Source organism: Mirounga angustirostris, unplaced genomic scaffold (genome assembly GCF_029215605.1).
Source record: "Mirounga angustirostris isolate CCGP_5_RB_7025 unplaced genomic scaffold, mMirAng1.0.hap1 SCAF_3, whole genome shotgun sequence".
NCBI classification, from domain to species: domain Eukaryota; kingdom Metazoa; phylum Chordata; class Mammalia; order Carnivora; family Phocidae; genus Mirounga; species Mirounga angustirostris.
In genome coordinates, this window is record NW_026991711.1 from 93,471,110 (window position 1) to 93,488,606 (window position 17,497).

Below are 17,497 nucleotides of genomic sequence, written 5' to 3' on the forward strand. Positions count from 1 at the left end.
CCAGCACAGCCCACATCAGCCACGGGCGCGGCTGTGCTCCGGAGACGCGGGGAGGGGGAAAGGGCCGCGCCGGAAGCTCCGGACAACCCGGGGGGTGAGGGGGGCGCCGGAAGGTCCACTCACCGTGCACTTGTGGGGCTTCTCGCCCGTGTGCCGACGCATGTGCACCACCAGCATGTACTGCGCCTTGAAGGGCTTCTGCTCGCGCGTGCAGGCCTGCCAACGGCACACAAACTCCTTCTTCTCCCCATGGATGTGCTCATTGTTGATGTGCTGCCGGGAAGAAGCGCACGGACAGGCCGTGAGCCCGGCCACCCGGCCCTGCGGACGCCTCCTCCGACGTGCAGAACCCCGCCCCCCGCCCTCCCGACAAGACCACCGCCTGTGAGCCAGGCCACACCTCCTCATCAGCTCTCGTTAGCGGCCACTAACTGCAGATCTACTCTGTGCTACTCGTCTCAGCGGCATTCCCCAATTAGTCAGTGATCAAAGTGACCATCCGTGATGGGCAAGGGCATCCCGCTCACCCCAGGCTGGGCTCCAGGCTCTGGTCGGGATGATGATGCTCCTGGGCGGCAAAGAGTAGGCACTAATGAACTGTAGCGAGGCTGACATGCACATGGTTGGCGCATGGGAAGCTTCTCCCAAGCTTGCCCCTATTGCCCCAGGAATTCCTGAATAACACTTTTTATCATAATGGTAACATAAAGGCATCCTCATCTCTACTTTTGACAGCAGCCTGTGAGGTGATGGCTCCGCCCCTTTTCACGGAGGCCCAGATCGATAGGTGGCCTGGGCAGGGCCCAGGCAGCAAGGGTAGGCAGGGCTCGTTTCTGACCTTGATGCTGGGCTCTGGGCACTGTTTGAGGCTGCCTCCCGGCACACGACGGCCCAGGAAGGTAAAGCAGGTCAGCCAAAGACAGCACGACTGATCTCGAGGCATGGCCCGGGGAGCCCTGCATCCCAGGGCCAGCGGGGCCACCTCAGGCGAAGCTGGGAAGGGCAAGGACAAGAAGCCTTTCATGGAGGAGGGGTCCTCAGGCGCATCCCAGGCAGCACTGCCCTGGCCTGGGAATGGGACACTGACTTTCCTCTTTTCCCCAGTCTCTGCCCCCATATGTTCCAGCTTCTGCCTCGGGCTCATCACATGTGTGTCACCTTGAGTAGTTTCTCCCTTGATATGGAGCAATGGGCCAAAGTTCCCTTTCTGTCAAAGGGAACAGAGCAAGCTGCCCTGGGTAGACCCTTTGGATTTTAGTCACTTGCTTTGATTATTTCACTGAAGGCTGCAGTACTCACTGGAGCAGGGGTATTACCAGCTCTGAGCTTAGGATGTGTGGATATGTGTGGGGCCTCCAGACTTTTATGTCCTTAGGCTTTGAGGTTGCTTATCTATCTGGGGGGAGTGAAAACAGGTGGTGTTAGTCACTCACACAGTGGACTGAAAAAGTATACTGGACCTTGGGTATTTCCTCTCCCTTTAGGGCTTCTCTCTAAAGGCCACCGGGGAGCCTCCCTGTGCCCCATCAAGGTCCCATCCTTCCCCTTCCATCTCCCTCTCGGTTCAAGGTCGTGTCCTGTCTGTGTGCGGATCAGGCTGGGCTTGCTTCCCCCAAGGGGGACGGGAGGGTGGGACACTCAGGTCTTGGCTGCCTATTCTCTCCAGCCCCACCGCCTCTCTTCTCTCTGTTCTCCGCTCGTCTTCCCGCTTTCACCACCTCCCACCCACCACCACCTCCAACGCGGTAGCCATTCGCCCCTTATGGATTTGAGCCCTTGAAATGTGGCTGGTCCCAACTGGGATGGGCTGTTTCCAAGATGGACGATAAAAAAAAAAAGGATGTCAAATATCCCAATAATTCTGCTTTATATTGATTACACGTCAAAACGATCACCTTTCAGATATATTGGGTGACAGAAAATCTATTTTTCAAGTGAATTTCACCTGTTTCCTTTTACTCTTTTTAAAACATGTTCCCAGGTTAATGTCAAGTTACACGCGTGGTGGGCCCTTGTGGCTGGAGGTGACTTTCTACTGGACGGTGCTGCTGTCGATCTTTGCAAGCTGCGGGGCTGTCGGAGAGCCCGACCCAGAGAGACAGCAAGCCGCCAGGCCCACACGCCCTGAGAAACAGGCCCAGCTGTCATGCATACAAATGTCAGTGTTGGAGCGAGTAAAATCTACAGCGCTTTGAACTTCCAGGGAAATCTTATCATATTAGCCTCACTTTCCATTTTTAAAGCCTTTCAAATGATAAAAATGCTTCCTGACAATGCCTTTCATTTTTTTCTTATTGGTTTACTTAGCAACAAATTGTTAATAATCGACTGGGGGCTCCGGCTCGCCTGTGTGCCTGCCACCATCCATCTTCCCAGGGAGCAGAGAGAAAGACACAGCTGGGCCGAGGGCCTGGCTCTCTTCTCATAGGGGCCTTCTCATTCTGGGGCCAGGCAGCGGCACTCCCCTGCGCCTGCAGGGACAGTCCTGGGCACAGGCAGAAGCCTGCAGCTAAAGCCTCCTGCCCCTGATGCCTTTTACTGGAGGAGTTCCCTCCCTGCTCTTGGTGGCCCGGCTCGCTCATCACCCAGCACACCTCTCGTGTCTGCATCTCCACTCTCTGGCCGGTCCCCTCCCGGCCCTGCGTGCTGTCCTCTCTCTCCTTTCATCTCATCTGATCCGTCCTACAACTCGCAGCCCCCATGGCCCCTTCTCCATCTTGGACTCCTTCACCCAAAGACGTGGTACAGGTTGAAAAATTAGGCTCAATTTCCAGGAGGGATTAGAGCAGTCATGCTCCGCTGGTGCTGTGTCAACGGCAACAGGTTTGCTGGGAAATCCCAGTCTCCTCCATGAGCACCGGTGGGGGGGATCCCCAGAGCAAAAGAAACCTCCAGTATTTGAGAGCAACTCTCATGACCGGAGGGAGTGGGTGGTGTCCTAACTGCTGAGTGCACAGGGCTGGGGAGAAGCGAGCTCCTTTGGGGTGGCTTCTGGATGGGAACAGTGTGTGTATCTACCCTACCCAGCGATCGAGTGCTAGTCTGGTGTGGGGCTCATCTGTGCAGACTCTCAGTCCCCAAGAATTGTGTGTGTGTGTTTGTGTGCGGGGGTAGGGGGTAGCTGGGAGGGTTATTCTTGAAGTCAATTTCTCTTCTGGATGCAGAAGAGATTCGCTCAGGCTGGTGTGGGGAACAGGGAGGAGGAGGGGGGAGGGAACCACCACGTATGAAATGCCACCTACTGCACGCTTACGTGGGCATTCCATCTATAACCGTCACACCCTCGCGAGGTAGGCTTCACCTGCCATTACAGAAGAAAAAAAGAACTGAGGCTCGCGGGGGTTAAGTGACTTGTTCGGAACCACTTGGCTAGCTGTGATGTAGCCAGCTTTGAAGCCTCTGCTCTTCCCACTGGGGTTACCCCCTCACTGCCGTCACGTGAATGCTGCTATAGAAGACTTCAGAGTGAAGACCAAGGGACATGATATGAAAGGCGCACCCAGGTCCCATGGCCTGTCAGCATCCAGGCACATTTAAGCAGCCCCCTCCTGATACGGTACCAACACCCCGTCGGCCCTTGTGTGTACTGGGTCTCTGGGAATGGTCTCCCAGAGGAAACTACTAATTCCTCCCTCCATAGGAGGAATTTCTTCAGGGTTTCAGGGTCAGGCTTGTTATGATCTTACAGATGCTGGCTGGTTTAACTGGTCTTATTTCCCTCTTTGCTCTGGCTGCTAGGAAGCTCAAAAAAAGGATATTTATGTGACTTATAGTCCAGAGCACTTTGTTTTTAAAATACATTCTACTCCTGGCTTCATCTTATTGTTCCTTTCTCCTGAATTTTCCCATTTACTTATTTTTGTATTAATCTCTTAGGATGTATGCATTTGTAAGGGCCCTTTTAGAAGCAGGCGTACGCCTCCCACTTGCAGAGGCTGTGGCCCAGGCATCTCCGGGAGCCACCTCATCCAGGCCCTTCTCTCCAGCAGAGGGACTGGAAGCTCTGCCCGCCGGGGCAGGCAGCTAGGGCTTGGAGGCTTACATGCACTAGCTGTTCCTGCGTGTCGTACTCCTTGGTGCAGTCTTCCCAGTGGCAGTTGGTCTCGTAGATGATCACCTCGGCCTCCTGCTTACAGTCATCCCTGTCCAGGTCTTCCTTGAGCTCAGTCAGCTGCTCCTGGGCGGGGCGGGGGGGGGAAGCAGAGCACACCCACGGTGAGCCACCTTCAGCCACCTGCCCCCGACCAAAGGTCACTATTGGCCCCAGGCAGTCTGTGCCGAGGGCCACACGCATGCATGCATGCACATGTGCACACACGTAAGGACACGTACACACGCACACGCATATGCACATGTATGCACTCAGCTGCTTTCCTCAGCTGCCTCCCTCCTTCCTCTCTCCCGCTGGCTTCTCATCACCAAAGTGTCCCATCACATCCTGGGTCAACTGACTTGGCAAGAAGAACAGGAGGTAAAAGGGCAGGGACTTTTGCTTCTTTGGTTTGGCTTCCTTCGGGGGGAAGCCGGGGTGGGCCCCAGGGGATCAGGGTGGGGGCATTTTTATTTCGAGTGTGTACGAGGTCAGGTCCTGCGTGGAGGCAAGAGAACAGCCAACATGCATCTGGTCCGGCCTTCAGACAACTGACTCTCACCTGGTCCCCTCCTCCCAGGGACACACAGCACGCCCCGGGTCAGACTCAGGGTAGAGTGAACGTACTGCTGCAAATTCCCCCCACCGCTCCTCTTCCCCGTGACAGCCCTAAGATGTGTGGGCGTTTGTATTCATGCACCACAGCTAGGAAAATGGGTTCAGGGAGAGGCCACCTTGCTCTCCGCAGAGCACATAGTGACTTCGTGACAGCCTAGATCTGCACTCTAGTCGCCCCATCATGATGGGGCCCACATATGCCCCGTTCAAGGCGGCAGAGGGAAGGCCCCCAAGATAGGCCTTCCCCCGATCACAGGTGCCTGGAATTCCTTTCAGAGAGCACAAAGCCTGTCACTGTCAGAAGAGCCAGAGACTGGGCATCTGTCCCACAGGGAGCCCCACCCTAGCTGATGCTGACGCGGAGCTGGTCAGGGGCGGCCTCTTGGCAGGGGACACAGGGGGCGGGCTGCGAGTGGCGGGGAGAAAGGGAGGCACAGATGTGCCAGGCTGGGACGAAGGCCCAGTGAGGACCTCTACAGGATGTCAAGGACTCCCCAGTGTTCCGCTGGCTCATAGGCAGCTCAGAGCAAAGCCAGGCAGAGGCAGATGTTAGTTGCTTTCCATTTCACACTATCTACCAAACAGCAGGAATAGTCTGCCTTTCAGAAGAGGCCCCGGGGAAAACATTTACAGCTCAGACTAAGGGGGACAACCTCCCCCACAGTCAGGAGCCCCAGCCCCCACCTGCTCCAGAGACCACGAAGTGGAGGCTGCCGCTCGCCCATTAACCTCATTACTACTGCTGAGTCCATTTCTGGGTGTGGGGAAATTGGCCTCCCGGCTCCTCCGGCTGGCCGCAGACTCAGGCCCCTGACCGACTGTCCACTGGAACTGCAAAGGACTCCTCTCAGAGGAGCTTCTGGTTGCTTCTCAGAGTGCTTTTCAATTAATGCCCTTGCCTTGAAAAGGCAAACGATGACATGTGGTTTCCTAAGTTCATGGGCAGGCATGGGGTCCAACAAGGAAGGTGCAGGAGCACTCCTGCCCAGGACCTTTAGCTATGGGAGGTCTGTGGGGTCGTGGCCTCCTACACCTGCTCTGCACGGTCAGAAAAACTGCAAACAGACTTCTTATTTCATAAGCCGCATGTCCTGCCCTTTCCCAAGAAGACTCTCGAACGAGCTGCCAGATGGACATGTGAGCGCAAGATGGCACAGGGGCCACGGGTATGCTCAGGCCTCCAGATGGAGCTGGGCATCATCCTTGCCCACGGTTTAGAGGCCTTAAGCAGAGTGGAGATTCATTATGCTGCACTGCCTGCCAAGGGGAAGCATCCACCTTGCAAATGAGCCAGGTCACTGAATCAGGACACTGAGCGACACGGTGACAACCTCTCGTGATAAACGGCTTTCCTTCCACGGACACGTTTGAGGAGCCAGGCCGGGCAGGAAGGAGGGCTTTGTGCTGCCTTTCTGAGTTAGAGGGGTAAGGCAGGGGTGCCCGGGGGCTCAGCGCTTGTCCTCGCCACTACAGCACGTTTATCTCCCCTGGATATGTGCCGTCCTCGTCAATTTCAACGGCCCCCGATGATGGCCAACCTCATGGAAACCATGCATCATGCCGAGATGCTTTGGCATCAGCAAGGGGAGAAAAATTTGTCACCAACTCCTCTGTTTGCCTGACAGTAACAGGACCCAATATTTCATAAAAATTAAGTGCCCAGAGCATGCCCGATGGTTTACAGTTTTGATAAAGGATGGTCTGGCAGATGTTGGGGAGACGGGGACAGGAGGTCCCCTGCATCCTTGGTGTCAAAGCTGGTGATTCTGGAGTAACAGATGGAGATCATGCCACGGTAAGAGGCCTGGGGGGAGGGAGGCTCACCGGTGGGTTCAGCACTTACACTAAGCCCTTCCCATGACAGGCCTTTGCTCCATGAACAGGGCCTGTCTCTCTCTGCTGTCTCAGAATGTCTGAGTAAGGGGCAAGATCTCCAAAGGGACCTACACAGGGGTTTCAGCCCCACAACAGACCAGTCCCAGGCTCTGGGTTGCTCCATTCCTCACCTTCCTGCCAAGAATCATCTTCCCTTCCTTCCCTCCTCACCACGCCACTCACTCCCTCAAATGTGCATTGAGTCATTAGAAAATATTATTTCGGGGCACCGGGGTGGCTCAGTCGATCAGGTCATGATCTCTGGGTCATGATATCGAGATCCGCATCAGCCTCTGTGCTCTGCATGGGGTCTGCTTGAGATTCTCTCCCTCTCCCTCACTATCCGCCCCCCCCCACCGGATGCACGTGTGTTCTCTCTCTCAGATAAATACATAAAATCTTAAACAAAAAAAGAAAATATAATTTCATAGCGACTTGGCACCAGTCCCTGTGCAAACCCTGGTGATGTGGAGTACTTCTCCCAAAGGCCACCCTCTCCAAAGCTTACAGTGCAGTGTAGGCACTAGGGTGGGCTCCGAGCAGGAGCCCAGGAGGATCAGGAAAGGGTGCAGTGGCAGTGAGGGCGATGGGGTGGGGGGTGGAATTCCAGGAAGAGGGAGCAACGGGACAGGGGCCATAACCATTCAGGGGCCACAAGCAAGTGAGTGTGACTGGGGCTTATGTGAGGTGCTGGGTGGAGATGGCTGCAGCCCCAGACATCCATCCATCCATCCACACATCCATCCATCCATCCATCCATCCACCCACTCACCCATCTAATCCATCCATCCATCCATCCATTCATCCATCCGTCCATCCTTCCATCCACTCACCCATCCAATCCATCCATCCATCCATCCACACATCCATCCATCCATCCATCCATCCACCCACTCACCCATCCAATCCATCCATCCATCCATCCATTCATCCATCCGTCCATCCTTCCATCCACTCACCCATCCAATCCATCCATCCATCCATCCAATCCATTCATCCATCCATTCTTTCACGTGACCCGTGTTTGATGAGCATGTGATATGCGGGGTGCTGGGGACACAGCTCTGGTCCTCCCTGAGCTCACGCTGTACCCGCCCACTCTGGTTCACTCATCCATGCAGGCAGCTGTCCATTCATCCATTTGCCACCAGGGCTGAGGTCCCAGGTCCGCTGATCCAGCTGGAGGGTGGCCAGGACAGCCAGCAGGTTACCTGCGTCAGGGTCAATGGGGAGGCTGGCCGCAAGCCCTCGGCCTCTGTCTTGACCTTGCTGCGCTTATGAATGACGATGGGGTTGACGGTGCTGCTCACAGCCGACTCGCTGCTCGGCTTGTTCTGAAGGAGGAGTGTAGGAGAGCCCGTCACACAGGGGCAGGGCGAGGACATGCCAAGTTCTGTTTGGGCTTTACCTCTGGGATCCTCCCCACAGAGACTGGGCCAACATTGGTGTTTGAAGTTTCAGAAGCTGGCTCCCCGTACTTGGTCCTCTGGCCAGGGGCACAGCCAGGGAGAGTCCAGAGCTCGGCCTTCCAACCCCCCACCTCCATGGGAATGGAAAAGAAACTCTCTGGGAGATGCTGGACACCATCACTCCTGTTCCAACAGCCTCAACTACTCAGCCCTCCGAAGCATGAGAGCAGGGGCAGCTCGGGGTCTGTGGAGAACAGGGCCCGGCCAGCCCAGGGAGCAGGAAAGGGAAGGGCCTAGTTCTTCGGGAGAAGGGGGCTAGAGCCATAGTGTCAGGTGGTGACAAGAGCTGACAGCCGCTGTCTGGGGGCAGGCCCCAGGCGGCCGCCTGGAGTCCTGGGGTGGAGAGAGAGGGCGTCCTGGAAGAGGGGCTTTTCTGGACAGGGTGGAGTCTTGCCTCCCTCCCAGCACGTGGTCACATCTGGGCTGTGCCCTGCCAGGTGGCTGGCCTGGACAATCCCTCCACCTCAAGAACGGTCATCGTGAATGCTAACCAGGATCCAGGTCTACTCAGGGCTCTGTGCACACAAGCTCATGTATGCGCACAATGAGCCAATTAGGCAGCAGGCCCCACTTGGCACATGTATTAGCCCAGGCTGGAAGAACTTTCGGCGAGTCAGGGTCCAAAACACAGTAGGACTGATTCCAGAGCCTATGCCTCTCCGTTCTCCAATACTGTCTCTATAATTCCATTTCCTCATCTGCAAAATGGGGCTTCCCTCACCAAATACTAAAGGCACCCACTGTGTGCAGGCACCGTACCAGCAGGCCCTGCCACACCAAAGGCCTGCTGGAGAGGTCAGATAAGATGGTCTTTTGTAAACTTAAGCTCTAAGACTAAACTGTACAGAGTACTCTGTCTGCCAGCCTCTGACTTCTAGCCTCTCTCTGTCTACTCATCCCATTGATTAGATAGGTGACTGCGGAACTTATCGGCTGGCTACTTGCCAAGGAAAGGTGAGGGTGTCAGGACCCAGCCCCGGGCTCCTGACCCGGCATCCAGCCCTTTTGATCCCATGGCCTCTGCCCAGCAGACATCCCACCAGCCGGACCTGTGCCCAGAGTCCTTCCACAAGTTCCTGACGGGAGAGGGCAACGATCAGCCCTCGCGGGATCCCAAGAGCCCGGTGACCCACCCTGTGCACCCATCTACCTGGGTGCTGTGGCTTGGACAGTTACTGCTGCTGAGCTGCGTGGCCGTGGCGTTGAGAGAGGCGAGGGGCATGGGCTGCTGGGTCAGGAAGGTGGGCGAGGGCTGGATCAAGGGCGGAGTGTGTCCGAAGGCCGAGCCCAGGCCCCTCTGCTGGCTCAGGATCTGCTGGTAGGCCACCGGGTTGATGGGGTGGGGGAAGGTGAAGGCGGGGCTGCAAAGAAGAGCAGACAAGTCAGGGATGGAGGTGGCGGGCAGAGAGGACCCTGCCAAGGCCTGGGCGGGGAGTGTGGCTCACCTCACTGCCAGCAGGGCTTTACCTTGCTCAAGAGCCAGCAGGGGCTCCCCATTGCCTGCCATCTCAGGCCTCCCCTTCTGTGCTCACCCCCGGGCCCTGCCCCATGATGCAGCCTTTGCTCCAGCACACTGGCGCCCAGGAGGAGCCAGGCCTCTCATCCCCACACCCCGGCCCTTCACCGCTCTGACGCCTGAGAGGCACCCCTGCATCATGACTCCCGGACTATCTGAACCCCACTGGGCCCCTGAGGCCGGTCCTGATGCCCCCTTGTCCAGGAAAGGTGCCCTGGGGCCTCGAGCTCACAAGGTCCCCTCTCTTCTTTCACTTCTACTGGGGTTCTAGGCCCCTTCTATCGTCGGTGTATGGGCCACTCTTTCCAGAACAGGATACTAAGGAATAAGGGTGACCTCCGACCCTAAGCCATACACGGGTGGTCTGTGGCTTCCTCCTTACTTTCTCCTGCATCACTCACTCTGGGGGCGGGAGAGGGGAGCCAGCTGCCATGGCGGGAGGACGCTCAAAGCAGCCTTACGGAGAGGCCCCTGTCACGAGAAATAAGGCTCCTGCCAACGGCCGTGTGAGCAAGCCACGTCGACATGAGTTCAGTCAAGGTGGTTGGGTCTGAGTCCTAAAGCAGCCTTGGGCTGCGTGGTGGGGGTGGGGAGGATGGACACAAAGGCGAATGGTGTCCATGAGGTTTGGGTGTGCCATGCCGTGACCACAGCGGGAGGCCTGCGTCCAGCCAGAGACCTGGCGGCACCCAGGTCACTGTCATGCCTCGCGTGGTCCCCAGCGCCGGCCAACAGCCGTGGCTGCTCCACGACACCTGCTGAAATACTAAGAAAGCCACCTTTGGTTCCATGACGGAATCTTTCATGCCAGGCCTGCTAAGCGTCACTTTTCACACCAGAAAGCGTGCCTGCGGGCTGAAGGAGCACATGGGGCCAAACTCAAACGTCGGCCCATTTCAAAGTCCTCGTTACCGGTTTTGAATTCCTGAACCAGGTGCAAGTGCACTGATTCACAAATGCAGCAACAGGTCCTGTCCTTCTCCTCGGGATGAAAGCGCGGCCCCTCCCCACGGGGCCCCCAGGCGGCCTCCCCCTGGCGGCCGGGGCTCACCTGAGGGTGCCTGCCGACAGGTGCCCGTAGGAGCCGCTGGCCGCTGAGCTGCTTCGGGAGTTGTTGATGTAGGCCACCAGCGAGTTGGGGGACGTCCGGATCATCCGCTGCAGGTCCAGGCTGGCGTCCGAGAGCGGGGAGATGGACAGCGCCCGCTTGCGGCTCAGGCGGGGCGTCACCCGTGGGCTGGAGAAACGTGACACTGTGGGGACAGCCAACCCCAGGCGTCACTGTGCTTGTAGGGGCATAGAATCGGGGGAGGGGACTGGGTGGGGGCGGACAGCGGGGAGAGCCTTTGAGGACGGTCTAATGAGAACCGCCGGGGGCTCTTGGGCAAGGGACCTAGCCTGTCTCAAACTCAGCTGGCTTCTCTGCAGGATGGGACGGATCCGCGCACGGTGTGGCGAGGCTGGGAGAGACGCAGGTCAGTGCTTGGGTGAGAGAATACGTTCACCGAACATAAATGAGCGCCCTCACTGTCAGTTTTGCAGACAGCAGGGCGGGAGTCAGCAACGCCCAAGGCATGGCAGTAAAGTACACACACCATAAGCGCCCAGCAGCTCGGCGGCCTCTCACGAAGCGAACCCACCTGTGACACCAGCACCAAGCCAAGACACGGCGTGGCCGGCACCTTTCCAGACCCCCCCCGAGGGCAGCCCCTGTCCGGCTCCTGGAGCCGCCCGAGGCTTCGGGAACCTGTCACCTTCAGCACTCACGACGCGCAGGCATCCCCCCACCGCTTGCAGAAGCTCTCACCCCTCACCCATACAGAGCTGCGAGAAGGGAGGACAGCCTGCCCTGCACGGGGCTGCCTTCATCCTGGGTCACACTCCCCTGCCAGGGCTCCAGACTGCTCCTTCACACAGTCCCCGCCCCCCGTCAGGGTTCTGGGTCTTTCCTCTGGACAAACAGTGGCCTAGGAATGGTCTGACAGCATCACGGGGCAACTCCCACGTGCGAGTTTCTGCTCTGTCCAGACCCTCCCTGAGCCCTGGTTTCTTCTCCGTGATGGGGTCTCCTGGTTCCGACCTCCGGGGCTGTGGTGAGGAGGAGAGCAGGTGACGTGTGTGAGCAGCACCTGCCCCACGGCAGGGGCGCCCAAATGCACGGCCATGGTCCTGCGTTTCTGGACACCTGGGCTGACACCTCTTTCTGTGCCCCTTCAGTGGCCTCCCGGTTCCCTTTGGGCTGCCGGGGTCGTCCGGATATAGCTCTAGTAGCTGCCGGTGCTTGGCTGTTCCTAGGCTTGTGATGTCCTCCTTCTTCCCTTCTGTCTGTTCAGAACTGCTTGGATCCCGCAGGTCCCCCTCCTCCAGGGAGGCAGCAGGTTACCCTGGCTGCAGGGTTGGTGTGTTGGTGCCTTGTCCCCACAGCTGTGGGGACACCAAGGGCAGGGCTGATGGCCTGTGGATCTCTGACCTCCATCCCCAGTGCCGACCAGCCCGAGAAGGCTCAGGGCATGTTCAGCCTGTGTGAGTGCAGAGCCCGTAACTACCACCTGCAGAAGTTTCAGCAGAGCTCCGGCCCCACCACCTCATGCCCTGGCGCTCCCCCCCACCCCAACCCCTCCACTGCTGGGCCCTGGGGAACCCATGCCCGGCGCTCCCCCAGCCGCTCACCCTTGGCTGGCAACCCCGGGAAGCCCCTTTCCTCGTGGGCCACAGGGATAAACACCCTCTGAGGCTGTGCAGAGGACAGATGAGGCCGCAGAATCTGTCTGAAAGGTAGCTCCAGGTCACTAGGGGTATCCTGCAGGGCTGAGCTCAGCGGGTTCCCACCACCCACACAGCAGAGCGGGAACCGGGGAACCCGGGAGTTGGCTTGACGCCTCCCATCCTCACCTCCTTCCTGAGTCTGCCCCCAAAGCTGCTGACAGGTCCCCTTTCTCCCACCCTCCCCCAACTCCTTCCAGCCCACCACTAACCCTGGTCATCCTTGAGCCCTTAGCTAATTGCTATGTGGATGGCACATGCCTCACTGCAGCCCGAGAGAGCTCTTTAATGTGTAAATCGAATCGTGTCCCTGTGCCCCCTTCTCCAGAGCTCCCCAGTGCTATTAGGAAAAAGGCCCAAATCCTCAGGGTGGCTTCTTGGCAGCCCTGTGGGTGTCCCCTGCCCACCTCTTCAGCTTCATCCTGCCCACGTCCCAGGCTCTGCAGCCAGCCACATTCCAGCTTCCCCCTCAGGTCACCTGCCTCTCCACATGGGGCCTTTGCACATGTAGATTTCTCTGCCTGAAGTGCTCCTCCCTCTTCTCTGTGCTCAGACCTCAGGTGGTTACCACCTTCCCAGGGAAAGCATCCTGACATCCTCTGTTGGGAAGGTTCCCCGCCCCAGTCCAAACAGGTGTCCATCGGCAAGCCTGCATCTGCTGGTGTGGTTTTCCGATGGCTTCTGGCTCTCCCGCCTTCAGGCGCCAGGGACTGGCGTCCTTCCCCCCTCACTCCACATGGATGCACAGACAGCGGGCTCAGCGGTGAGCCCAAGTGCGAGATGGTGACGGCTGAGCCACCCGCACAGGCACGCTGTGGTGAGGGAGAGCAGAATCACAGCCACGGAGAGTCAATATTTATGGACCGCCTGGAAGGTGCTAGATGCTGTTCTAAGCGCTCAAATGTATTAACTTGTTTATCTCTGAAGTATTAAATAGTGTAAAATTGCCCTAGAAGGAAGGGGCTGTTATTACTCTCATTTTACGAATGACAAAACAAGCGGCTTGCCCAAAGTCGTACAGCCAGGGGAAGTACAAAAATGGACTGGAGGTCAGGCAGTTGGCCGCCAGACCACTCGGCACACCGCCTCTGCCCAGGGTGGGGAGGCGAGGCATCTTTCGGGGAAGGATGTCCTGGAGGGTTGGGGGCTGGGCTGGACAGACACACATACACACCATGTGGGGACACACAGCTGCGCTAGCCAGCCACACCAAACCCAACACTTAGTGATCGCATTGGAGCCCATGACTCAGCCTCCTGAGCCTCTCTTTGCCCATCTGTACAGTGGGGGCAGGGCAGCTCGGCTTGCTGGGTTATTGTGAGGACCACCCAGAGACCACGGAAGTGCCTAAAACCCAGCGGACCTTCTAAAGTGAAACTGAGAGTTCACGTAGCTTCTTTAGGGGCAAGGAGGATGGTTTCGATGGGCAGGGTGAGCCTAACGCTAATACTGCAGTAAAGGACAGCACGTCTAGAAAACACGATTGGGCCACATAGCACACCCACCACTAAAGCATTCACTCATCTGTCCATTCACTCGGGGTCCTTTAGGCTTCTTTGTTCTTATTTATTGAGTTCACGCCTTGTCAATCCTTACTTCGAAGGAAAATCAAAGATGCAAACGTGAATCTTCCCAAAGATTCCTATTACTTACGGACTGAGTGGCAAATGGAGAAATATGAGGTGAGGGAAGATCTAACATCATATAAAGGAAGAAATACACTTGTCTGTGTAATACATTTTTTAAAAAAGATTTTGTGGCTAATATTTGGATTCCCACCCTCTCCTGTGCCCCTAACAAGAGGAAACAGGCCAAATCTGACAGTGATATTCATCTCTGTTATACCCACCCCTCAAGGGAAATATATTTATTAATGCACCTCTTCCCTTGATAAATTACTAAATAGAAAGAAAATCCTGGCACTCATTTCCTGTGGCTTCTCCGGTGATTTATGACTGGAGAAGGGCAGAGTCATGGCATCCATTCATCTGTGGATGAGTCTGTGCTGATTTCTGTCAGCCGCCAAGTGACCGGACACCAGCCGGCCTTCACCTGGGCAGACGCCGCCCGATACGACCCACTCCTGTTGCCATTGGCATCTGGACCCTGTTTCATCTACTAGGTCTTTCTTTTGCTCGTTCGTGTGTTAGTTCATCCTCATCCTCCCATCAGCCCCCTGTCAGTGTTGAAAGCGTGCCAGGCGTGGGGCTGGTCACTACAGAGGCTGCAAGCAGGGAGGACCCTCAGCCCTGGTCTTCTGTGAAGCTCACTGTCCAGGGGAGTGATAAAAGTAGTAGTCACAGTACTAGGCCACGTTCGCTAGGTGCCTGGGGTTGCCTTAGCTAGGTCCAGAGTGCCCAGGGACATTGCTGCTTTCCCGGGGGCAGCCGGGAAGGGCAGGAGATTTGAGAACAGGCCCTGGGCCCAGGCAGACCACGTTCTGACCCTGCCTGACTGCTCTGAACTGGACCTCCCTGAGCTGGTTCCTCACCTGGAAGATGGGCCCAAAGGACCCACCTCAGGTCCTTTGGTTAGTGCTATGGGCTAGTGATCAGCATAACACCCATACTCCAGGTGGACACCCTGAGGACCCAGGAACCAGGGCTGAGGGCAGCAGGAGGGATGCAAGGACCTGTCTCCACGGGGCCTGCTCAGCGCAGGTGTGACACCAGCGATGGAGAGAGCTGCGACCCAGCCCGACACCCCAGGAGCCTTTTCTGGGCCAGATGCTATCCTGAGCATGGGGCTGGGACACGCCTCCCCTGGGGACAGCAGGACCCAGCCTTGTGGCCTGACTCGTGGGCTCTGAATCCTCAACCGGAGCATTCCTGCATATCCCTGCCCCAACCACTATCTTCTGGACTCAGCTGAGGAAATGCTCTAAGGAAACCCAGCTAGAGGACCTTAACCTGCCTTACACTTAGCTGTCCACAGCCCCCTCACCCCGTCTTATGGGGGAAGTGAGAACACTTAGGCTTTGGAGCCCAGAGGCTGACCATTTCCTAGTTCTGTGATGCAGACAAAGAAACTTCGGGCGCAGGGCCTCAGGTTCCGCGCCTGTAGAGTGACTTCATAATGCTGGTCTCTCAGGACTGTGAGTGCAGGCTCACCAGATGAGCCATACACACCAGTCAGCCTGGGCCTGCACCCACACGGCGGTCCTGCCCCTCTGGGCCCTGCAGCCTGCTCTCCTCTGCCTCAGTCTCCCTCCTGTCTACAGGCTGAGCACAGCCTCCCTGCCCGACTGAGGACTCCGACAGTCCCTCCACAGCTCCTCCTGCCTCTATGTGGTGTGATCAGTGTAATTGGTTTCTGAAAACCCCCTTGGACCCACAGGCGGCATAAAGAACGGGCGTCAGAATGGAGGTGACATCCAAGTCAAATTAGTGTCAATATGACAATAAAATATACAGCTCGGAGGAAATATGGGCTGTAAACAGACAACATTTCAATCGGAAACATTTCAATCTTCTCAATGTGGTGGGAGGAGGAGGGGGAGGGGCTGTGGCAGCTACCATTCTGCTGTTAAATCACCAATATTCAACCGCATAAAACAAGAAGATTCCATTTTAAGGCCCTGGTGACAGCCAGTGAATCCCCCGCCCTCCAGAGAACCGGGAGGCAGAGTGATGGCCTTGGACTCCCTGACCGGTTATCCATTACCTCCCCGAGCAGCATCACTTCCCACTCTTCCTGCTATCAATCAGCCTCCTTTAAAAACAGGAGGCAGCGGGCCTTCATCGACCACCAGGAGGCTGGGAAGCCCGCGGCAAGGGAAGGACACAGGAGATGCCCTGGATCCCGCCCACGGCCCAGCCCCGTGCCCTGGGAGGAGGGCAGGGCTTGCATCTGCACTCCAGCTAGAGCCCCATCAGAGGCCTCTCTGTCCCCCTGCCTCTCCCCCACCCCCGTGGGGGTTTTCCTCAACATAGGATGTGTACTCTACCCAGATGAGGTTATTTTAGGCCTGATGGAGACAGGGACGTGGATGCCTTCCTCATATATGATCAGGTTTCCCATATGAGAAAAAATATACCAATTTTACTTTAAGATCTATTTATTTAACCCCCAAAGGTGAGTGTATTAAAAATGTATCATTAAAGAATCGTATTGATGGCACTTGGCTCAGGTAAAAACGGTGGTGGTGGTTTGTCAGCGAGCAGGCGGGGGACACCTGCCCTGGTGGGTGTGGACCCAGGTGGCCTTCCTGCACCTTCTCTGCAGGTCGCTCACATAGTCCGGCAGACCTGGCCTCCACACCCCAGCTTGACATTCAAAGCCTCTGGAAAGTTCTCTCCTCTTGGAACATGAAGGGAAGGAGCTGAGAAAGGAGGCCGGGGTAGGTGGGGTGGCCTGGGGATGGATATTCTTTGTCCTGCCAAGGAGCACCCTGAGCGCATGACTTGGCACGCTATGCATCGCTGTGTCCCTAGCACCTAGAACCATGCCTGGCACATAGGATATGCTCAAGAAATACCTTCAGAATGAATGAGAGAGAGAGAAGGAGAAGAAACACACCGAGAGGGAAGGGTTAGTCTCAACTTCCCACACGCTGAGGCCCCCTACACCTGCACAGAGCTTACGTGTCATAGCCATGCTTATGGGAGGCTTCCTAACATGAACACACATGTCCTCAGAGAGTCTCAGGACCCTTCCACAGGTGGGCTCTGAACTTTCACAAGTCTCTCTGGGAGAGTCTGAGCAGAAAGAAACTCAATGGGAAGGTCTCTCCCCAGACCCCAGCAGATGGGACGAGCAGAAAGCACCGGAGCTGGTGGGTTCTCCCTGCTCCCCAGTTTATAGGAGGGGAGAGGCTGGGGACAGCCCAGAGGCAGGCCTGGGCTATGAGCACTGGAGTCTCTTTGGGATGCACGTGACCCGCACATCCACGTGGGCATCAGAGCCAAACAGAAATGCCTAAAACATTTTTAAAAGCAGAAGCAAAGGTTCTGGTTGTAGTTCAAACCGGTTTGAAAAGAAAAACTGTATTAAGTAATGACACATACAGGATATCATGTTGGACTACTCTTGATTTGCTTGGATCATAAGTGACTGGGACCAAAGGAAAAGAATCATCCATTCCTGAAATCCTTCAGGGTTCAGAAAAATCCCCTAGCCCCACCCCATGCCTCAGCCTTCGAAACTGATCTGCCTGCTCGGGCCCAC

At 56.7% G+C, this 17,497-nt stretch overlaps 1 protein-coding gene across 3 annotated transcripts in view; it reads right to left on the minus strand.

Moving 5' to 3' along the window:
- GLI2 (GLI family zinc finger 2) overlaps positions 1 to 17,497 on the minus strand; it is a 245,890-nt gene that overhangs the window by 13,913 nt on the left and 214,480 nt on the right. For all 3 annotated transcript variants that reach the window (XM_045869019.3, XM_064586408.1, XM_064586407.1), the window contains 5 exons: positions 10,620 to 10,821; positions 9,203 to 9,413; positions 7,795 to 7,917; positions 4,043 to 4,177; positions 124 to 273 (listed from right to left, as the gene is read on the minus strand). In XM_045869019.3, coding sequence (XP_045724975.2) covers positions 124 to 273; positions 4,043 to 4,177; positions 7,795 to 7,917; positions 9,203 to 9,413; positions 10,620 to 10,821 — 821 coding nt within the window. The remainder of the gene's footprint in view (positions 1 to 123; positions 274 to 4,042; positions 4,178 to 7,794; positions 7,918 to 9,202; positions 9,414 to 10,619; positions 10,822 to 17,497) is intronic.